The sequence below is a fragment of the Aythya marila genome (genome assembly GCF_965140915.1).
Source record: "Aythya marila genome assembly, chromosome: 2".
Taxonomy (NCBI): domain Eukaryota; kingdom Metazoa; phylum Chordata; class Aves; order Anseriformes; family Anatidae; genus Aythya; species Aythya marila.
In genome coordinates this window covers 85,361,562-85,385,906 of record NC_139043.1, presented here as the reverse complement: position 1 = coordinate 85,385,906, position 24,345 = coordinate 85,361,562, and the positions used below count along the sequence as shown (strand labels likewise).

At 40.2% G+C, this 24,345-nt stretch overlaps 2 protein-coding genes across 2 annotated transcripts in view; both read left to right on the top strand.

The window, feature by feature from the left end:
* The window catches only part of ADCY2 (adenylate cyclase 2), a 212,804-nt gene extending 200,968 nt beyond the window's left edge, over positions 1-11,836 (top strand). The window contains exons 22-25 of the mRNA XM_082753106.1: positions 148-255; positions 2,310-2,424; positions 6,090-6,214; positions 7,586-11,836. Coding sequence (XP_082609232.1) covers positions 148-255; positions 2,310-2,424; positions 6,090-6,214; positions 7,586-7,738 — 501 coding nt within the window. The 3' untranslated portion in view covers positions 7,739-11,836. The remainder of the gene's footprint in view (positions 1-147; positions 256-2,309; positions 2,425-6,089; positions 6,215-7,585) is intronic.
* A 4,597-nt stretch (positions 11,837-16,433) lies between these two features.
* CFAP90 (cilia and flagella associated protein 90) lies at positions 16,434-24,345 on the top strand (the record flags this gene model as incomplete). Its single annotated transcript, XM_082755108.1, has 3 exons — positions 16,434-16,607; positions 19,067-19,183; positions 23,279-24,345. The coding sequence occupies 3 exons, from the start codon at positions 16,434-16,436 to the stop codon at positions 23,456-23,458; spliced, it is 471 nt and encodes a 156-aa protein (XP_082611234.1). The 3' UTR covers positions 23,459-24,345.

The following is a 24,345-nucleotide window of genomic DNA, read 5'->3' as shown; positions in this document are numbered from 1 at the left end:
CTTCATCCTGTATATATTTGTGAAACCATTTGGGGTCTATTAAGAGACAGTTCTAAGAACTGATGCTCTGAATGCTGTGAGAGGAACAAGCTATTAGAGTATCAAGGCTGCTGATCTCAATAATAAATAACTATTCTTGTTTTACAGCTATTGTCTAAGCCAAAGTTCAGTGGAGTTGAAAAGATAAAGACCATTGGGAGCACTTACATGGCAGCAACGGGACTGAGTGCTACACCCAACCAAGAACAGTGTCAGGTATAAAAAAAGGGTTCTTGCTCAATGAAAATAATTTTCAAATGAAGCCTAAAATTCTGTTCATTAAACTGCATGCTACATATAACATTGTGGCCTATTTTTTTCTTCTTAATGTAGATTGTATTGTACTGGGCAAGTGTATACTTTTATTTAGCATCTCTGTGAATTATTGTTCTTCACATTGCAGTTTGAAAATGCCACTTCTAAGTCTAAATTCAGCCTTCTACTCTAAACAGAATACCTCATTTTATTGCTACATGCTGCAGCAGAAGTAATTGAATTTATGGAGTCCTAAGAAGACTGTAGGAATCACTATTTTCTGTTGTAAATTGTGAGTGCAGTGTGGCTGTATTAACCATACAATTAAAGAACCTTCAGGCTCATCATTGAAAATGGGTTTCTTTGTTTCTGATTGGTTTAATAGGGTAGCATTGGGAACTGCAGTCAGTAGAAATGAAGTTCAGAGAAGCAATTCATAACTTTGAAGCAAAGTCCTTGGTTTTACCATGATCTTTAGAGTACTCCAGGTTAGCAACAGAGGCACAGCAATTATGAATCAGTGCATTTTCTGCTAAGGATTAATTGTACTTCTGACAAATTCATGTTGTTTCTAGAGAGAAGCAATTAACACCTGAACTATAGACCTTAAGAATCCTAAGGACAAAATAGAATAATTTTAAATTAGCTGTGACATGCAATTCAGGGAGGTGAAGGGGATGAAGGAAATGCAAGACTAGAGATGAGAAGACTTAGAGGAGTTCTCAACCACTGCTTACACCGGAAGAAATGTATTATTTGAGTTATTTCCACAAAGTTAACCAGGAGATCTGAGTCTTACTGTTCCTTCAGTGATTTAATACACATTCTGAAATCCACCAAAACTTAGAGGTCTTCAGTTCAGATGCTGCAAGATCCACAGATACTGCAGTACCTAGTGCAGCAATGACTGACTGCTAGGCGTGCTCCTGGGCGCAGCACCCAAGGAAAGCTAAATGACTAAAGATGGAGTCTGAATACATAAGCTGAGTTGAAAAACAATCTGTCTTAGCTAGATTTGAACTCCAAAGGAAACAGAAAGGCTTCATTGATCTAAACAACTGCTCTGGCAAGTGCCACTACTGTCCCACCTAGGCTGATATATCTACTTTATGAATCATCTCACAAAGTTGTCATCTGTCCATTTGTTCTGTCACTTTATCTCAAAAGATGAGGAAGATTCAGTCATTTCTCATAGAGACCCATAAGCCTACCTCTTAAGAAATCATTCTCTGTCAAGGTCCTACCCTGGGCTGTGGAAGCCTGAAAATCAATTCTCTCCTTAGCCTGGGGGGGCTCAAACCAATACTTAGGAATCAGTCTATGCTGTCGATGTACAAGAAGACATTAAGTCTATAGCCTTAGTAACTCATGTAAACGGTGAGATAGTAAATTAGTGGACAGGGAGTGGGTCGTCTGCTCACTTCATTTGTCCTGCATTTTGTTCATTTTCAGGTCTATTAGGTGTTCTCAGAGATGCTTGGTTATCTGCCAGATGAAATCAGTAGAGAAAGTCTTAAAGCTAAATCTCACTGGAGTTTAAGTTAGCTGCTTAAACACCTAGCACTAGGGTTCTGGGATGTGCAACACTGAGAGAGAGGCGTCTCTGTGAGGCTGCCCACAAGCATTAATTACTATTAAGGGGCATAAAACAAAAGCAGACACTCAGAGAAGATTAATAAGCAAATCCTAGGCACACATAGGCAGTGAGTGCCAGTGGGACTAGACAGCAGCTCATCAGTTGTTTGACAGTCAGATGGTTAGATTATGCATTTTTTGGATCTCTCGTCTCCAGACTGATTGATCATGTAAGTGAAATGCATCATGGTCCATTGGCCATTGTTTGATCTAAGTGATGCTGGACAGGACATAATCTTCTTACATTACTTTTCTGCTGCAGCCTGCTGGCATTAGGATATCCCTGAGGGTTTAAGTGCTTTCAGATTCAGCATATTTTGGCTATGTTCTCATAGTAACTAAGGCTAAGGAAAATGATTTTATTCTGTTTGGCAATTCAGGAACCTGAACGACAGTATATGCACATAGGAACCATGGTGGAGTTTGCATTTGCCCTAGTGGCAAAACTGGATGTCATAAACAAGCATTCATTCAATGACTTCAAGTTACGAGTAGGTATGTATTACAGGATTTTTATGATCATGTCCTGGAGGAAGGGGAGAACTCAGCATAATGTTCAAGCCGATTAAAGTATTAGTAGAACTGTCCAACAGGGCAGTATTACTTAATAAAGAAAATACAGTCTCAGGGGTCTGAATGGTTTTATGGTAGCTGTATAGTATTTGTTAGAGAGGTTGTTAACCGTGTAATTTTTTTAAGCTTCTCAGTACCAAAGGAGACTTTAGACAGGGCTTTACAAAACCATATGAATAGCTTTGAAAGACAGTACCTACAAGGGGCCAGTGAGGCTGGAGTTTGAAATATTTCAGATGTACTAAATCAAGCAAGCATACAAAACTGCTTCCCTTCCTAGTGTTAACCAAATGAGGATATTTCTCTGCTTTGTTATTCTGTGATTATTGACAAATAAGAGCAAAAATGACTAGTTATTTATATTTGTTAGGGGTATCAGTTATATTTCACCTCCTAATTGCTTCTCTTTGTTCATCATGGTATTTTTGAAAAAATACACAGTTGTGGTGTGCCATGATGATGAGATAAATGAATTCAGAGCTGGTCAAGAACTTTGTGTTCCAAAATGTTTAATTCCTGATAGCAGTACACAGCAGCTTAACAATGCAATCTTTGACTTGGAAAATGTGAAATGAAAGCATTAAATAAATACTGGAAACCTATAAATCTTGGAAACATGTCTGCAGTATTTGATTTCCATTGGTTGTTCTCCCTTCATGTCTTTTTCTTGCTGGGCAGCTTGCTTTTCCTTTCAATTGCTCCTCTCATGTTTATTTCACAGTGTCACCCACTGGCAAAGCTTGCTATTTTCTGACTTTAAATATTCATGTGTTCCTTAAGGCGCTTCTTTGTTTTGTGTTCCTTGCCATAGTTAAAAAAAAAATGACAAAGCAAATCTGAAGTATGCCTCCTTCTCGATGTGTTACAGAACTTGATGAGTTTATAAAAAAAAACGTGTAGAGATACCATATTTCTGTGCAAAATAAAAGTTCTCTTCTTGCTGTAGATGACACATGTCACATACTTGCAAACATACTTTTATCAGCAATGTCAGTAGAGATAAAGAGCTGCTGAGTATTGGCGCTAAATCCACAAACTGGTTATAGCAATAACTCTTTTTAACTAGGAATTATGAGGCAAGATGTTTTGGCAGAAAAAACAAAGGAATGATACATGTTTAGAATGGGCAGAAGGAGAAAAAAAAAAAAAAAGATTAAATCTACAGAGGGACACAGGCCCCAAACTGTCACTTTGACACCTTAATCCAGTATAGGCACCACTGAGATCTTCAGATCCACTTCCCACCACCAGCTGACTATGAAAGCATCTGAATACATAGGAATTAGAGCCACAGAAACATTTGAGCATCTTCCCCTCACTACGTAATTGGCACTTTAGGGATTTAAACCCAATATGCCATTTGTAAAAGCCTTCCTCAGCTAGCATCTAACCCTAGAATTGTTGCAGCTCACCAGAGGTCTCAGCTTTCAACCTTCATTTTGCTGTAAGTGCCTGAAATGCTAGCTGTGCCTTAGGAGGCACACAGCTTACCCCGATGTTGTCAGGCAAGAGAGCACCTAGACTATATTTCAGGCATTTCTCCTGTTCTGTTAGCTAAGGTGCTTGATTTATTAGACAAGCTCAGATATGTTTTTGCAGAAAGTTTTGCAGAGGTGCTACTTTTATTTTTCAGACCAGAATAGAGTCTGACATGTTGTTTTCCGTATAGCTTCATGGTTAGAACATTTGTCTATGTTGTGGGTGAACTTGATTTTGTTCCTGCTGAGGCTGTTCAAGCATAGGGATCTCTGTTCCCTGGAGGATGCCATGAGTCCAAGGTGTAGGATGCTTTCAAGTTGGATACTTTTTGTCAGTGTTTGCTGAATAATATTTCCATTTTCATAGAATAATTAAACATCCCATTGGGCATGAGAAAATGAGACAGCATCATCCTCTGCTAAAGAATTCACCTGGATGAGATGGATGCTGTTCCTGCCTTGTCCCAATACACATTTATGTGTCATGCAAAAGAGAACTGGAGCAAAAGAGCAGGAGTCACTTAGAGCAGCACATCTCAGACTGTCTTGATGGCCAAAATACATTCCTAAGAGATATGAGTAGAAGTCTTCTTGAAGAAGGAGGGATCTGAACCTTGTTCTCCAGTCCCTGAGGACATTACTTAGTGTTGGTTCAGGAAATTAAAAATAAACAAAAACCCTCATCTCCTTCCCATTATATTCTGTGGGAAAGTTCTACTGCATGCTCCTCATTTCTGGACCACGGCAGAGTGTATACTACACACATCTCTTCAGTATTCCCTGCAAACTATTTGAGCTACTCAGCAGATAGCTTTTGTGGATTGCAGTCGTAAGTCCATAATGCCTTCTGTGCTTTGGTTATTAAGAAACAGAAAGACCCACCTATGACTTGGGAGTTAATGCAGGGTGTTGCAAGGCCTAAGACTCTTCATGAGTTAATCCCAGTTCCTTAGACAAATATTTATCAGGTTTTTATCTGATATCCTTTAGGGTTTGCATGTCTTCCTAATTTTCTAGATTTAACTGCTATTTGAGGGTTTTCTGGTGGGTGTATGGCCTGGTTGCTAGCCCATGCTGCCCTGCTATATGTGATCCATAACAGATGAGCTAGCTCTAAGATGCCTTCCCATGCTACAATCACAATTCTATTTTGCTGCCTAGATATATCCCTAGTGATGGTTTCTGTCAGAGAATAAATATAAGTCAGTTATGGTCTTTTGATTTGGGGTTAGTTGTAGAAATCCAAGCTGTTTGCTATCGCAGGGTACATTTCTCACTGGGTATAAGTTGTCTTTCCTGCTCGTCAGTAAGTGTAGTTTCAATTATAGCAGATTTGATGCTGGTTAATGGTAGTGCTTTTGATTTTGCCTCCTTGTTTCCTTCCCTACTAGCAGAGTACAACTCACTCCCTTTACAAACGTAACATAGAATGGAAACTCACTGCAAAATAAAACATGCTCAGAGTCTAAGGGGGTCTATACTATGTTGTTCTTCACTCTTACGGTCTGCATTTCAGAACTAGCAATTTGTTACTCTTGTTCCATACTTAAGCAAAAGATAGGAATATATACACTTATAGTATAACTCTTTAGGACCATATTATAGGCAATCCAACCTTCAGAACAAGGATTCAAATCCTTGCAATTCATTCATATTAATTTATTCTACATTTAAGAATGAAAATGAAAAATTAAAATAATTCATTTGATTTGGCCATCAATTATTACAGAGAGGAGAAGTCTTTCACTGAAAGTAGAAATAAGAAGAATAATAAGAATTGTGGTATATCTTTTTTCCCAAAGGAAGCTGTTCTTCCTACACTCTGTTTCTCGTGCTATGTATCAATGGCAGTAGCAGGTTATTAGGATAATAATAGTTAAAAATATCAAAATTATTCAGGATGAGAGGGAGTTGTAAAACTAAAATTAGACTAACTATCTTTTGGCATTTTTATAATTACCATCCTCTTATTGTAAGGAAATGTGAACAGGCTGTACCCACTAGTCAACATGGACCAAATACCATGCTTAGTGACTTGGTATGTTACCGGGTGCAATACTTGTCCTCATTGGGTGTATTTTCTTAATATTATGTTCTGATGTTTTTCAGGTATTAACCATGGACCTGTAATAGCTGGAGTAATTGGAGCTCAAAAACCACAATATGATATCTGGGGCAATACAGTAAATGTGGCCAGCAGGATGGACAGCACTGGTGTCTTAGATAAAATACAGGTACTCTTGTTTCATGCTGGTATTTATCTTAATTCTTTGGGTATGGTGCTTAAAAAATACATTTGTACATTAAAGAGGTCTGTGGTTTTGGAGCTGAGGTTGCCTACAGAAAAAAGACCTACCAGTTGTCCGTACATTTAAAAAGAATTAAACCATGGGCAGGAACATAAAGTATTAAAAGAAATAGTATGGGGAAATATGTGCGAAGAATCAAAACTTTGTGTTTGTGCTACAGAAGAATACAATGTTTTGCCTGGAAATGCAGCACCAGATTAAGAAAGGATTTGGGGGAAATCACATTTGTATTCTATACATTTCTAAACTCATAAAATATTAGCTACATTATGCTTGAAGGGCTTTCCTGATGTTAATTATTTCTAAATAAAGGAAATGTCCATAACTGCAGTCTGTCAAATTAAATCCATAAAGCAATGATGAAGCATTTATTTCGTTGAAACATATAGAATAATAATCTTCATAAATTATTATTGCAAGGTTAATGGTTGACTTGATGTCTTTCATTGGTCTTGATGACCTTGGATGACTTTCCAACCTAAGTGATTCTATGATTATCTATATAGACTGGAGACAGAGTTGTGTAGGAAAGACCTTCAATTAGCTAATTTTCCAGTGATTTCATATTTAGGGATCACATTTTAAATTTCTGCCTGGTATGCTGCATAGCACTTGGGGTTCCCATTGTGTATGTGACTGAGACCACTCAGAATCTATGGTTGAGACTATTCAGAAGTAAATAATGCAAAAGTAGAGCTGCTGGCCAAAACTGAAAATAGGAGGCATTTCAAAGCATGATATCTACACTTGTTTGCTTCACAAAGAAATGTGGCTAGTCTGAGAAAGCTGATGCTGTTGAACAACCTCTGCCCTAGCAGGCTTACACCTAAAATGGCAGAACTGCTTCAAGTTTGGTTCACAGCCAGTTATGTGGGAAACTGCCAACAGCAGCTCTGACAGATGATGATAATGTCTTACGATCACTTCATTCATGCTGCTTTAGTTTGCACAAAAAGATGGGGAAGGTGGGTATTCTGAAATAAAAAACAGCTCTCGAAGCTGAGGAAAATGCTGTGTGAGGTTGAGCAATGTTCTTTGTGTATCCACAAGCCTTCTGTCTGTGGTCCTAGGTACAAAAATGATTACACTGAATTTAATACTTCATTTATGTGATTAGGTTGGGCAGCCAGCAACAGACTATTTAAAAGCTCAGGTGCTCAAATCTAGTCTGAGTCCTTTGAAGGGCTTATAAGTATTATAGCAAAACCCTTGCAATCACTCAGCACAGATGTTCTCTGGAAGAAGATTCTGCCTTGCTCTTTTGTCAGTGTTGGTTTTGTTATTGTCTTGTTGCAGGTTACAGAAGAGACGAACAATGTCCTGCAAACATTGGGATACATGAGCACTTGCAGAGGAATAATAAATGTAAAAGGAAAAGGAGAATTGAAGACATACTTTGTACATACTGAAATGACAAGGTCCCTTTCACAAGGGAATGTGGCATCTTGAAGAATGCTTGTACATGTCATCAATACCATATTTTCAGGAAAGTATCACGCACTTTTTAACTACATTTTGGCCCTTAACATGCGTGCTATTTTCTGATATGTGGCACTTATTTTAATATGGCTGCAGAATAGTCTCATGAGCCATCATTTTGCACCTTGATATTCCTATGTTCAAGGACAGTTGTGATGTACGCTGTAGGACTGGAAGATTGTACTGCAACTTGCACTGTTATTCCGAGACAAGAAAAGAAGGAATGGGAATTAAAAAGAGGTAACTCATCCTGAAAGGACTAAAAAGAGATGTTGGTGACAAATGTGGGGAAAAAAGGCAATAAAGCTAGGGGTGCATACTATTTCCCGATGCATGGTGTTTTCTGGAAAATACAGTCGCTCCCCAATAGCATCCACTAATCTGGTATTAGAGCATACAGTATTTGTAAATAAGTTTACTCAGTTCACACATGATTTGGATGTGATCACCAGTTGCATCTCATAGCCAGGGACACGTTGGGTGGCTTGCTGGCATTCTTTCTGAAGAGAACTAACGATGCTGGATTAGTTTTGTACAAACGTGTCAAATGTTTTGAAGCTATTGTCTTTTGTAAGGTTAATTCATTAAAAGTTTATATGTACTTTGTCTTACTGTTGCTGTCTCTTAGTTTTGCTTCCTTCTCTGGCTTCTGTCCCTCTAAACCTGCGCGTCTGCTGCTGTGGCTGCTGCTTTTTATTCAGCAGTTAGATGCTGAGGCAGGCTGTGGCCAGCTATTGCAATAGCCTAGATCATTAATACCTGCTAGATTTGCTGTTGCCTTTCAGAAATTCAATCAACTCCATTGTCTTCAGTCTTGGTTGGTATCCTAGGCACTCTGCAGTCATTTGGTCCTTACATGATACAGACTTACCTCAGATCCATAAACACAGCAAAGTGGGGGATACTGGAGACAGTAGCAGTGTTGCTACTCTACAACTGGCCTGCAGTGCTTAAACAGTAACTAGGAGAAGCTGTACAAGAGAGGAAACATTTTGTTTGTTTTGCACTTCCACCACCTCTACTGCCCTCGCATGCTTTTCACTTACCTTTCCAATACCAGATTTCATGGGATAATTAAAAATAGTCTAATTTATCAGGACATCATAATGAGTGGAAGATACAAAAAAATGTTATTTTGTGGATATTCAAGATTAGTTTACATCCTGTTGAATTAAAAATAGCATACTTGAAAAATTTCATAGATGAGCAAGGTGAGAGACTGAAAAATCCAGTAACTACTATCTATGTTCCTTTGAAAACACTATAAAGATTATTTTTGCTTTGCTCTTATCAATACTTGATACTAACATTTTTTAGTCATCGTAACAGCCTAACAAGACCAAAATTATTAAAATTCTCCTATTTAAAATATCATATAATTACATTTTTTTTTCTGACTGATATCTTATGAATATAGATGTCAACTTGTGCACTGTTAGCTCTGTCATACTATTGAATTGTAAAAAGGATTCATGGAACAATCTTTCAGATTTCTAATTCATGAAACATGTATTTACATTTGTGTTGAGTTGGTGTCCTTTCAGAAGGAGTTCCCAAAACTGTGGGTCACAAGTAAATGGCATCAGGCCATGCACAGTCTCACTGAGTGTGGCATGGTTACTGACAGCAGCCATCCGCCCTCTAGCAAATTGGAATAGCAGTCAATTTCAAAATGTCTACGCTTGAAGTAAAATAGACGACCTGAATTTTCATCCCTTAAATTAAAAAAATAAAATAAAATAAAATAAATAAATAAAAAGTTAGATTTTGAATGTACTCTGAGCCTTTAAAACTTTTCTGGTATTATCACAGGTCAAAGCAATCGTTTCTCATTATGGATGAAAACCCTGTATGTAAATGCATATGTAATGATATTGTATTGTCGTATCTATGTGCAGCTTTCAGGTATAACCTGTATATTCAGGGTTTTGTTTTTCATTTGTATTCTTGCACATTCTGTGCATCAGTACTAAACCTTGTACCTAATTTGATAGGCTTGTTTCTATGATTTTTATAAAAGTTAAACAATACTATATTTCTGTAACCCATAAAATGTTAAAATATTTGAATAGCAGTGAGCTGACTGGTTCAATGAAATATAAAGATATATATGTCCCCTCCAAGAACATGTTGAAAATGCCCTTGTTCAGGGCACTCATGTTACTCTGGTATTCTCTCATTTTGTACTTGCATTCTGACTCTTGCTACTATGTAGCCAAATCCTGCTAAGAAGAAAGTGGGCAAAAGATGAATATACATATGTACAGTTATGATGCCCAAAGAATGGTGCATACCATCCTCTCTCCAGCCTTCAGTTGCTGACTAGTATTATTATCTTTCTAGTGCCAAGAAGCTATTTGTATCCAATAAATATTTTTGTCTTCCAATGCATCTTTCATCTACTGTTTATACCATTTTATTCTTCCCCTGTCTAGATTGATCCAGAGATCCTGTATCCTCTTTCTTCCTCTCCTGCAGCAGTTTCATCTGCCTCAATATCTGAATATAACACTATTTAAGTATAACTGTATAACTTGAAAAGCTTTCTGATAATGATACCCGTCAGTATTCAATATGCTGTATTTTCTACATCACTATAAGGCTCAAGTTCTGTGACTCCCATGTTGGTGCTATACTTCATAGGTTGCTAGTGAATCTTAAAGAGTGTGAGTTTCAAAAGTAAAATGCAAGTGTGCTTGACAACGTGAGGCAGCAGCCAAGAGATCAATGTAAGAGTGATTCACTGTAGGCTGGGAAAATGAAACCCAAACTTTCAGAGTCTGATGGATTTCTTTATCAAAGCCAGTGCTTTGCTACTTGGAGGGCTACCAAGGGACAGGAAGAAAGATTAGGCTTGCAGATATATATATTTTTTTAACTACAAAAATAGTTGGGATTACCTGTATGTCAATGCTATTTAACTGCTGCGTCTAAAGACAGACATTAACATCCTATTTAACGTGTGAAAAGCATTATTCATTCTGTTCATATTCCTTTATGGTTTATCTATTTTGTAAACTATCTATAGACCTTATTTACCTTTTCCTTTTTCCACTGAGACACAGGTAGGATTTCAGCCTGCTCATTTCTAAAGAGACAGCTGTGCACATCCAAAGGCAGACCTGTTTCAAGTCTGTCCCATTTTGTTTTCAGAAACTCATTTCAGGACAAATAATTAGCTATGTCATTGGATGCTTTATATACCAACAGATTTACTATCAAAAGCAACGATTACCTTGTCCTTCGATAATTAATTTTCCCTTTGGTTGTATTTCTGTATGAAGATTTTTTTTTTTTCCTCTGATAGCAGATTCTCCTTCACCTGACCTAGATACTACCCATCAGCACTTTTTACAAGTGGACTTCAAGCTAGAGATTTTTACTTCTGTTTTTCCTTCCTTGTCTAAGATAGTGCTGTGACTCTGGGGAGGAAACAAATGTAGAATGAGATATATGTGCCTTAAATAAAACATGTAATTAACAGTATTTTTGTTCTGTGAAGTACTTCAAATTTTTTGTGGATTTTCAAAAGTGATGCATTAATCAATTGTAGATGGTTTACCCTACAGCTTGCAATTTATTCCTTTTAAAAGCTTTCAAATTTAGTGGCTGGAATCATCCAGGTAAATATTGTTTTTAATATACCAGAATGGAATAAAAGGAAATTTTAATCTGGTTTGCAACTATCAAGCTATGAAACCCTTTATACTATAGGATGCCACTGTTAAAACAAGGATTCTGCCAACAATTGTTTGAAAATTTCTGATGGAGTATTTTTCAAATGTATTTGCAGCAATTGAGATGTTTTGTGTGAAAAACCTCAGTTTTGACAGGAAGAAATGCCTGTGAAGTATTTTGAAAGACTGATGTTCCTGGGCTTTATGTTTGCATTTCAAACCAGTGTTACAAAATGTTACATATAATAATGTCCATTTCATGTATAAAATTGTGCATTATTCTCTTTACCAGCAGGGTTATTAAACAGAATATTCATCTGATATGGTGAGTTGGAATATCCATTCAGCAGATATCAGTCAGCATACAAATAATAATTGCAAATCATGTCAGTCAACCAGTTACCATTTTATAATTGTTTTTAAATTATTAAAATAAAAATTTGAAAATCCTAATTCTCAGTCAAGCGGTTGAAATTATAGTCACAATCCAACCAGGAAATGTTTGCAATCTACAAAGTGGTCACTTAGTCTCAGTAATTATATAGAGAATTATTTGAGACAATAGATACAGTCGAGGGAAATTTTAAAATGATTAAAAAAAAAATCCCAAGTAGCACATGAACAACCCCCCACCTCCCTCTAAAGATTGCAAAAGGTGCACTGAGTTCTGCAGGTGATGTACAGTTGCCTCCCTCTCCTCTGGCAAACCTCTGAAGAGCCTTCCCTTTAGAGGCAGACGGTCTGTCACTATTCAGGGCCTGAAAGAAACAAGCACTTTTGTGAAATTAATGGCTTGACTTGAAATGAGGACCAAAGCTATGACAGTGGAAAGGGGACAGTTTTAGAGTCATCTATGCTTCAGCTTCTTCTTCAAGCATGATGGGTCTCAGCATTTGTTGGAAAGGCTGTCTCCCCCTCATGGCCCAGGAACATGCAGCAGTCTGATGCATGTTGAGGCCAAGTGGCAGGGACAGGAGCTGAATTACTAAGCCTTGATTTGACAGCAGTGTAGCCATCTCAGCTCTAAGTGCCACTAGCTTGAAACAGGTATGTCAGCTTGTGGCAAGGAGGCGGCTACTACAGCTTTTCTGCATGTCAATGGCCTGTCTAGTTGTATGTCATCTGTCTTCTGGTGTCCATCCCATCCCCATCCCTGGCCCCACCATCTTCCCCATGACCATTTGCCTCACTGATTCCTTTAAGGAATTTACTTGCCAAGTTATTCCCTAAGTCAGTTTTTGGCATTTCAGAACAATCACCCTGCCTTTGAGACACTGTTATCACTGTACAAGCACATATCGACGTCTTGAAAATACAGAAATCATAGCAGTGGAATCTAAGGAGGATAATGCTACCTCCTAAAAAGGTAGGCAACTAAATTTCTTATCCCTAAGACATTGACTGAATGCAAAGCAACTTTTAACATTTTAGTCTCTGATGTCAGCTGTATTTGAATGCATACTCTTGATGGTATAGATTAAAATTACTCCATTACCTTCTCACAACTGTTTACATGCTTCTTTTTAAGTTGCTTTTTAAGTTACTGAGGAAATTGACTTACCTCCAGTGCCAAGCTATAAGCGACATACCTGTTACAATAGTATATGAGTAGTGTATGTGACTGGAACAAAAGCCCCTGGGAATTCATGCCCTGCATGTGGGGAGTCTGCAAAAGGGGAAGAAAGGAAGAAAAAGCCTTTGTAAGATTCAAATCACTCTAGAGAGATTTCTGCCTTGACTGGGAAGGGAGAATGAACTGAAAAGCATCATTTCAAATTGTTTCAAATGTGGGATTTATAAATCTGTAACAGGTATCCAATGATATTTTTGAGAATCTGTATAGCGTCCTTCTAGTACAATTCAGTTGATGCCGTAAACCCTCCAAAGCAGGTTCCCAGGGGACACTGCTGACTAGCTTCTGGAGTAGCTTAGTGTCCACTACATTAAAACCCAGGCTGGCAACTCAGCTGACTTTTTTTCTCCTTACACCAAAAACTTTGAACTCAACTATTTCGTGATCACTGTGGCCAAGACAGCCACCTTACTGTCACTTCTCCCACGAGTCTTTATTCTCAAGCAACAGGTCTAGGAGGACACCTTTCCTAGCTGGCTCACTACAGGAAGTTGTCTTTATCACACTTTAGGAATTTCCTACAGTTGCTTGTTGCAGCAGTATGGTAATTCCCAGTTTATATCTGAGAAGTTGAAATCCCCCATAAGGACAAGGGCAAATGATCCAGAGATTTCCCCTAATAGCTCATCTGTGCCATCATCCTGGATGAACAGTCAATATTAGACACCCACAACAACACCAGCATTACTATCCATCCCCATAATCCCCACCCAGAGGCTCTCTACTGCGATATCCCCAGTGACAAGGCCATACAGTGCAAACTCTCCCTCACGTACAGCACAACACTTCCACCTTGCCTGCCCAGTGTGTCCCTCCTGAAGAGCTGACAGCCCTCCATCCCAGCACTCCAGTCGTGGGGCTCATCCCACTAAGTCTCACTAATACCAGTGATTTTATAGCTCTGGGAAAGCTTTCAGTTTATTCTGTCTGTTCCTCATACTGCATGTGGTGGTATACAGGCATTTCAGATGTGTTCCTGAACCCACAGCGCTCCCTGGAGCAGTACAGACGCTCCCAATCGCCTTGTCACTCTCAAATGGTGCTACACCATTCCTTGGCTTAACAGTTTTTAACAGTATCTCCTGCCCCCACTGATCCTAGTTTAAAGCCCTCCCAATCAGTCTCACCAGGTTACGGGCCAAGAAACATTTCCCCCATCAAGACAGGTGTATCCCACAAAGCTCCAGCAGACCTCATGTCTCAAGGGTGCTTCCACAACTATAAACCCCAAAATTCTGGTGGAGGCACCAGTCTTGGAGGTAGGCATTGATATCCTGGGTTTGCCTGTTTCTTTCCATGTGGGAGGCTTGAGGAAAACACTTCCCGGGCTTCTGAATCCTTTAGCCATCTTCCCAGGACCCTAAAATCTCTTTTGATTGACTTCAGACTTGCTGTGACACTGATGGTACCCATTTAAAAGAGCAGGAGTCGCCAGTAATCTGAAAGCTGTACTAAGCTCATAAACTTGCTGGTGATGTCTCTGATCTGAACCCCAGGAAAGCAGCAGACTTCTCTGAAACGAGGGTTTGGTCTGCAGGTGGGAGCCTCTGTTTCTTTCACAAGGGAGCCACCTATGACTGTAACTTACCGCTGCTTCTTCACAGCACTAGTCTTGATGCTGCACTTGCTATGAGGGGTTATCAGGTCCTGGTGAGAGAACTTGTACAAATACTCTTCTTTCATCTTTTCACTCACCTCATCTGCCATACCCAGAGAAGTATTGAAGAGAAATGTTTCAAATCTGACTTCAGAGATCCTGCCTAGCTTAGTTTAAATTTCTGGTGAGCAGTTCCTTATGGCTCTATTTATAGCTACAGCTTCAGCTGAGCTGCTTTTTATGAAATGTTTTGCAATCTCTTGGTGCTTGGACTAAACTACAAAACAGCACTTGCACAGTGGCATGTGTGGTTCTGTGTAGGAAGCTGATGTCAGATGGCTATTGGATTTTAAATTCTACTGCTCACATGCTCGTGGTAATTTGACCAATGCTACAGGAAGAAGAGAACCCTAATTGGGAGAGGGATATTATTAGATAAACAGATGGAAATTGTCATGAATGATTAAAAAAAAAACAACACCAGGTCTGTAGAGCACAAATACTTCCCCATTGCAGTTGAAAAGGAGCGAGATGCTACGTTAGTCAGTCAATTAGTTAAAGGAGAATAGCAACTATATAGCAGAAATGGGACTTTTACATCATTGTTACGTGGACCCAATATGACTGAAGGAATTGGTTGTAAAGATTTATGTCTGGTACCCTGACTGAATGCTTCTTACTTTTTTCTTTTTTTTTGATGTTCGGTAAAAATCAAAATGCCTGGAAGATTGCTGTTGTGTAAGTGCTTGCCAAAAAAATGCTGAAAACTATAATAAGAACAATGTTGTACCTATGGCACTAATACTACAGTGGCAGAAAAGAGCAGTAACGCAAATTAAGTTAGTCACAGATCCCCAAGAAGCACAATAGGAAAAATCATGGTCATAGTTACGCAGGATAACTGAGAAATGAATGTAGAAAATAGGAGCCAGGTGTTACTGGAGTGGAGCAATTTTAGAGCTGATCTGTTAATATAGCTTGCACCTGGAAGTTGCTCTCTTTCAGTGCCCCAGACTCAAGTACGTGTGTATCTCAGACCAAACTGACTGAAGTGGCTAAACACCTCATCAGAAAAATGTGCTCAGCTGGGTGACAGGGCAGAAGATTCCCCTAGTTCTCCAGGGTGCTGTTGAAAATGCCATGTTTTGGTGTGCTTTTTTTGGTGTGCTTTTTTTTTCAGCCTCTGTGTGCAGAAAGTGCAGAAAGATCCATGGGAGGGAATTTTTGGCATAGGGCAAACCCCAAATGAAAAAAATCAGTCCTCTATGGTGCGGTTTTGTTCTCCCCCTGTTCCCTAGAGTTCAGGAAGCATTTGGACAACACTCTCAGGCACAAGGTCTGAATTTTGGGTGGTCCTGTACAGACCCAGGAGCTGGACTCAATGATCCCTGTGGGTCCCTTCTAATTTGGGATATTTTGTGGTTTTGTGATTCCCCAGACTCCAGAGACGGTAATACATCAGAGGCTGAATGGAGAAAGGAACCAGAGGCTGGGAAGAGGGTAGAGCAGTTGCTTGGTAAGGCAGCCCTGAGACTGCTGCTTAAATCCGTGGCCTCACATTTAAATGTTTCCAGGTTTAACACACACCCCGAGCTTGCTGGGGCACAGCCCTGCCCTCTCAGGACACCTGATCCTTCCACAGCGCCTCACCCCAGGAGTGCTCGTCCCAGCCCTTCCCTCCTCCATGACCCGTTTTGCTGGGCTGCCCGTGCCCGCCCCGCCATGGCAGAGCGTTACCAGGTAACACAAGCAGGCAACATGGCAGCCTCTGCCCCAGCAGGGGCAGAAGAGCACGGAGGGGATGAGGAGGAAGGCAGCAGTGAGGTGGGAAGGAGGTGCCAGCCTCCCGTCTCCTCCCTGTCTGCCTTCAGCTACATCCCACCTAGGCGAGACGGCCCCGCAAAGCTCAGCTACTTCTACCGAGAGGCCCAGGTGAGGGCTGGTGCCGGGGGGAGAAGCAAAGCCTCCGTGTTTTTGGCAGCAGTGCTCATTGGCCTGCATAGCTGGAAGGGTGCCTGGCGCCTGGGAAGCGTCTCCAGGGTGTGAGTTACAGGCTGGGGAGGGGGGAGGCCTATGAAAACGCCGCGCTCTACTCTTGAGCTAGGCAGTCTGACGTTGTAACTTGGCACTCAGATAGCAATTTTCATCTTCAAAGGCCTTCGTGAAGCGTGACAGGTATGTACTACGTGTGGATAGAAAATGGGGGAAGTATCTTTCACTGGGCGGTGACAGAAGGCAGATAAATTTGCTAGCAGCTGTGCAAGGATTAAGGATCCACCAGCCGCATAGTGCTGTCAAAATGCAAGAAAGGGCAAGATTTAGGGCAATGCTAGAGGTGGGGTCATGAAGAGCAACACCTGCCTCAAGGCATGGGTGCACTGCCTGCTTTTTTCTGACAAAGGAGGATTGAGACCCTTTTGTAAGAAACTGACCTTTTTGCAGTCAAGGGAAACAGGTTCCAGTGTGCATCACACAGATTTCTGTGTATGCTTAACTTTAATGTGAAAAATCAACAGAACATCTCAAACAATAAAACAGACATCTACATTGATAATTGAATGTTTCCAAAAGGTATTACACTGACACTTAACCTGTCAGTCAGCTGGCCAGACCCTATGAACCCGCTGTTCCTTAAGTGAACAACAGCACAGATTTCAGCAGCGCTGGCCCTGCTGGAGGCCCTGCCACTTTCAATGCTGTTGTGTGGATCTCAGTGTCACCTCGGGAAGGTGCTCAGAGCCAAATGTGACCCAGCACAGTCGGTGTCGTGATCACCAGGACACGGCAGGGAGGGCACAACAGGAGTGAGGCTAGGGAAGATCAGAGAGCTTGACTGGTGTGCTCGGGGTGGCGGAGCTGGCAGGAAGGATGTCTGTCCGGTCTGCAGAGAATTCGCAACCATATGGTAGAGCTTTTGTTTACAATACAAAGTCCACTTTCACACTCCCGATGACCTGGTTTGTGGAAAAAGCTGCTCCAGTGGCATGGAAACAGAAAGTGATAACAGCTGTTAAATAGGTTTCTTCACAGCACAGGGCCAGGCCACAGGGGAGGAACCAGACTTGACCCATTCTTCTGCACAATTAAGGAATTAGAGCATTGGAAAATTTCAATTTATATGGAAAAGGGAAATTCATTCATTTTTTTGATCTTAAAGACCCATATAAACTGTGTGGCAGAGACTGAAGCAGAGATAAATAGAGGAAGATGCTTAGCATGTGGCCCGAAGCCAGAAATACCCACCTCTTAATCCCTTGGCTGACAATTACTCCCAGTATTACTTTGCATAAGTTACTGTAGCCAGTTCATGTCCTGTTTCCTCTTCTGTGACATGGAGAAAGCTATTACCTATTTTATCTGTGCCTGGAATATTAATGAATGTTTGCAAAGTGCTTAGCTTCTGTAGCATTACACAGAGGATGCCTCACCACCTCAGCCTAGTAAGTCAGCATTTAACAACAAAAAGAAACAACAGGAAAGAGTTACCAGGATTTTGAACACGGAAGTGTTGTCTCTGTACCTCTGGCAGAAGATCTTAAGCAGATCATCTAGGACAGGGCTAGTAAACCATGCATAAAAACAGTGATCGATTGGCATGTTCACTGGAATATGGACCTTTTAATGAAGGTCATAAACAACTGACAACATATTAAAATGGGGGATTTGGCTCTTTTTGTTTTTGAAATTCCTCCATTGATAACTTTTTTTTTTTTTTTTTTAATTGGATTTCACTAGTGCATTTCTTAGCAGGTCACGTCTTTCATGTTGTTTTTAGGATGTAACTATGTCAACAGATACCATAAATGTAATAATATTTTGGCTTGGGGTTTGCTTTATTTTCATATGTTACAGTTGACAGGATTACCACTGTGGCAGGTGTCTGAGCTCTTCTCAGTTCTGCTTTAACCAGAAATTAAATGGTGATTCCACTGCAGAGCACTTATATTATCTTCATTCCAAATGAATTTTGAAACTGCCTGCTTTCTTTTTATATAACAGTACCAGATTATTTAAAAATTTATGAATTTAAGAAGAAGAATATAAAGTTCAGAAAAATAGAAGTAAAGCAAACAAGTAAAGCAGATACATTTCCAAATTTTTCAAGAGATTACAGGGAAAATTTGAGGTAATTTTCCACAAGGGAAATTTGAAAGATGAACAGATCAAAAATAATAATAATAAAAAAATAAATAACCACACCTCATTTGGTATTTTTATTGCAAATTATTTCAAAGGAATGACCCAAACATGCTAATGGTACCTCAGGTACATACATTTGCCATCATCTAATGCTGTATGTGCACTGTTTTATTATTGAATGACTATATGTATTATATAACCTATAAAGGTAAACAATAGTGCTAATTAGCCATTTTTCTCATTTTCTCAAGGCAGGAGGGGTTTCCACTTATGATTCCATTTTTAAAAGACCAGAGGGTTACAACAAAAAACTTCACCGATGTGACAGAGAACACTCAAAGAGTCTTGGTCTTCACATTAATGATGAGGTAACCCTTTAATAATTTCTTTTTGTTAAAAGTATTTTTTACATTTTGAGGTGGCTGGAGTTTATTAGCAAGTCAAGACACCTGAGATAGCTCCTGCTCTTTGCATCCTGTAGATATCCAGGTGACAGACCTTATTTAAGGTAAAGGGTGGGGGAAAGAAGTACATACAGGGAGGCAAACCACCTATTACAGAGTAACTTCTGATCAGTAACTCCTGATCAGTCTGTGCCCCTTGGGAGTTTGCAGTTCTAGTGGTCCTACAGCTACTTCTGTGATGCTTGAAAACTATTCTCACTAAGAGAACTGGAACCAGGGGCTCCGACTCAACCACCGTCCTGTGATATTCTCCCGCCCTGCACTCCACTATATCAATCAACGTTTGCTGAGACAGCCCAGATCTCTGAAGCTGGTGTGTTTGTTACTCCAACTTACACCCAGATTGCCCCACAGGAAGGAAAATCAAAGAGAGCTCATGCAAAGGAGAGGTCAGAAGACCATGGACATGCCTGGAAAAGGCTCACTGAAACCAAATCATTAAAGGACAGCAGAATCTGGATTTAGTGTGGAGCCTGATGGCTAAGGAAGTATGCAGACACATTTTTAAACAGATGCCTTGAAAATAGAAATACTGTAATAGATACATATATATAAATATATTTTTCCATGCAGCATCTGAATAATACACATTACATATATACATATATAAACACACACAGACGATCATAGAGGCAGAGGATGTCCAAAACCAGACAAAAATGCAACCTCCATGTGTTAATGGCCTCAAAATTGCAGAGGGTTCATGGAATGGAAAGATGGGAGTAAGGTAAGAGTGGTTGCTTGTATTAGATATGATAGAAATGGAAGAAGGAAGAGAGAGAGAAAGTTAAAATTACTGTAATTGCTAGGTAATAAAACTGTTGAAAATTTGGGACAAAGGCCACTGCTTGTAATTCGTCTTACTAACAGCTATATATGCCAGACATTTCAGTGCACAATCATAGTCCCCTTCAACTCCATCAGACATTGCAGGGAGCGTTAGGTGCACTCAAGGGAATCATAGAAGTGCCCATTACCATCCTTGCTCATGCCCAGCAACAAAACTGTAAATCTGCATGAGACCAAAAGCCATGTAAACGACTAATGAAAAATGAGCTTTTTTGTTTAAATTAAACCAAGCTGATCCCACCACCACCCACAATCCCAAACCCAACATCCACCTGTGAAGTTTGTTTAGAAAGAGTTTTTCTGTTAGTGCAAATCTAAGTTTTTTAACTGAGATCTTGCATCCCTTCAGTATCAGCAAAACTCACTTTCCTGAAAGTTTGCTTGCTAAAGCACACGCTTTTGGGTCAGCATGCACACTAGCCCTGCTGGGCAATGCACGCAAGTGGCTCGGCCTGGGAACTGTTCTGAACAGGTGTCCCTTAATCCAGCCCCTTAATTAGCGTGGAGGCACATCAAAATCACAGCTGTTAAACGTTGCAACACGATCCTCACACATGTGATGATGCCCAACACTGGACTTACCCGTAACTAAATGCAGGTCATGTACTCAACTCCTGCTCCTCAATTACCTCAATGGCCCCCACTGACTTTATATAATACTAACAATTTTATAAAACATAATAAATAAAAATGCCCAAATCAACATCTCTCTAGTACAGCACTGAGACGGGCTGAATTCACCACAGCGCACTTCTTTCTTTGAAGAGGAAAAAGCCTGAACCACTGCAAGTTAGCCCTTCGTTCCCTGCAGAGAGCGTGGGTGCACCCAGGGAACCCAGCAGCACAATCACAGACACACAGCTTAGCTGCACATAATGCAATGACTGCAGAGAGAGTGTTTGCACATGGTTGCTATTGCTGATTTCAAGTGTTAACAGTGGTAGAATTACACATTGTGAGGGCATGTAATGGGATGCTTCCCAGCCAGCTGTTGGAAAAAATTATATCTGCTGAATACAGAACCCACAAAAATCATGAAATGCAGCTCTGAGGAGAAAGGCCTGGGGATGTTGGTTGATGAGAAGCTTGATGTGAGCCAGCAATGTGCTCTTGCAGCCCAGAAAGCCACCCATATCCTGGGCTGCATCAAAAGAAGCGTGGCCAGCAGGGCAAGGGAGGTGATTTTCCCTCTCTGCTTTGCTATTGTGAGACCCTACCTGGAGCACTGCATTCAGCTCTGGGGCCCCCAGTACAAGAAGGACATGGACCTGTTGGAGTGAGTCCAGAGGAGGCCCATGAAGATGATCAGAAGCCTGGAGCACCTCTCCTGTGAAGACAGGCTGAGGGAGTTGGGGTCCTTCAGCCTGGAGAAGAGAAGTTGCGGGGAGACCTCATAACAGCCTTCCAGTACCTAACGAGGGCCTACAGGAAAGCTGGGGAGGGACTCTGTGTTAGGGCATGTAGCAATAGGACCAGGGGGAATGGCTTCAAACTAAAAGAAGGGAGATTTAGATTAGATATAAAGAACAAATTTTTTACTCAGAGGGTGGTGAGGCACTGGCACAGGTTGCCCAGAGAAGCTGTGGATGCCCCATCCCTGGAGGTGTTCAAGGCCAGGCTGGATGGGGCTTTGGACAACCTGGTCTGGTGGGAGGTGTCCATGGCAGGGGTGTGGAACTGGGTGATCTTTAAGGTCCCTTCCAAGTCAAACCACTCAGTGATTCTACGAAAAATTCTGTCAGTTCTTTCTCAGCATTTATCCACAGGTGGGGATGGGGAGAAAATGGTCTGATCTTTTTGCCTTCTGTTCTTGACTGTTGCTTTTTGTTTTGGTGGGGTTAGAATTTGGTGTACTGAATAGCTTTCGGTGGGGTGGAGCAAGATGGGCAGGAAGGCTGTAGGAGAGCTTGAGAAAGAATAGGTGCTTTTTCATTCTGTTTTGTTTGAAAAAAAAAAAAAAAAAAAAAAAAAAAAGGGCTTGCACCATCTTCCTAAGAGTCTCAGGTCTAGATTTGTCTATCTGGATATGTTACACACCTGACTGCCCTGCTACGAGTCCCCTTGGGTCTGTGTTTCATCCTGCATTCTCACAGGAAATGTGGTAATTCATGTGCTTCACAGGCCCAATCGTAAATTTTGGTATGGCTCAGACCCATTTATGTTGTAGAAAAGAGCTCATTTGTTTGTATCTGAACTGTGGTGTGGTCTGCATTTTGATTCTTCTTGTAGATATTATTTATATCGCAGCACTAGGTAAACACTTTGGGGACCAAGGCTTATTGTGTTAGCCAGTGCACAAACACACAAGCAGCCTGATAAATCTGAGACCTTTGGCTAGGGAAAGAAAAACAAATAAACCCTGCCTTTCCCTTCTGACTCCAGAGCTCCCTGTTGCTGCAGCACAGGAAGGAACTGCAGATTGCAGCTAGTGATTGCACAGTCACTTAAAATGCAGTTTATTAAGGACAGGCTTAAAATAATCTTGTCTTGGTTGGATTATTTTTCAGCAACTTTGCTTCCCATCATTACAGACCAGTTACTTCTACAATCTTACAGCTACAAGCGGTATTAGTAAAACCTTTCATCATGCAGAAATCCAGTAGCATGCTTTATGTCCTTCAGGGAAAGGTTGCACACACCAAGGGTTGTGCAGGGTTTTTCTTTAGGCTTTGATTTATTTTTTATTTTTTTTTTCTTGTAATGGTTTCACTGAATTGTGCAAGCAGGGTAATAAGTAAGGTTCCCGTAATAAGGGACACAAACTAATCTCTGCTTTTTCAGTTGCGCAAGTCTGGGCACAAGAAAAATAAGAATGAAAATAAAATCTGTGCCACTTTCCACTAACACGTTATTTACTTTGCCAGTAATCACATGGTGATCGCATGTGTGTGTGCGCGTGTGGCACAATTTGATACCTTATCATCTCATCATCTAGTGATACATTCGTGGTTTATTAATATACATAAAAAACTAGGTCAGGGATGGAGCAGTAAGAGTGCAGATCACTGCTAAATAAATATACCTTTGTATAGCAGATGCTGTACAGTTCCATCTGTTATTGTGCCCCCAGCCACAGCACATTTAGCAGTAGATAACTGCCAAGTATTTGCTCTGTGATTTTATGATAAGGAGAATGTTACATTTTCACAGGAAATGGCAAGACCTGTCGCTGTTTTGTCATCTTCAGAGTATGGGAGGCGCATAAATAAGCCCATACAGCAGCCGATGAAAGGTCACGCAAGGATTAATCACGTGCAGGCAGAATTCTACAGGAAAAACGGCATCACCTGTCTATTGGAAAAACCTTCTCCAAGCCTGGATCCGTGCTAAATCACTTGTATCTGGCATTGCCAGAATCATTTATGTGGAAGAACAAACAACAGCAACAACAACAAAAAAAGTCATGTCAAAAAGCAAAATAGTGCTTTTGTCTGTTCCTTCGTTTTAATTAATGAAAATGATTTGGATGAAGTAGCAGCTGTACTTTTTCTCTTGCTAATTCAAATGTATGTTTTCTCCTTATAGCCTCATAAAAATCTCTTGAAGAGCATCAACAAGAGATGAACATTTTAGGAAGTAACACTGGAAATTAGACCTGTTGAGTCAACAGCTGCCTGTGCTATTTCAGGCAGTGATTCCACATATTTGACTTAACATGTAAGCAAGTTTGGTCCTCAAGGTATCGGTGATCACTGATTTCTTAAAACTTACAGCGTTGCTACAAGATGATGCTAGACATCATTTTATCTTCACAACAGCTGAAACAGTGATTCAACCCAGGTTTTCCAAAAGGGATGGGTATAACCTATAAATGGGCAAGTAAAAAAGTGGTCTGATTTCCAGAAGTGCTTCACAATTTCAGTAGACTTCAAGTGGAAGTCAAGTTTAAGAGAACTTCTGAGTACTTAGCATTTAAATAGACACTGAAGTTTGGGTTTAGCTAATTTCTTGCATCTATATTGCTGACTTTAATTACACAAATGCTGTCTGAGGGACTGATGTGTTGAATACTGTCACAAGAAAAATCATATTTGTTTCCATACCCACTGCTGGAAAATAAAAAAAAAGAAAAAAAGAAAGAAAACAAAAAGCAGGAAAGGTACTAGCAAGAGAAAAATAACTAATTCATTTGGTAGAAAGGATCAAAAAGCCACAAGGAGTGATTTAAAAATCATAACTAGAGGTAAATGTCTAAACCCTCTTAAATATGTACCTCT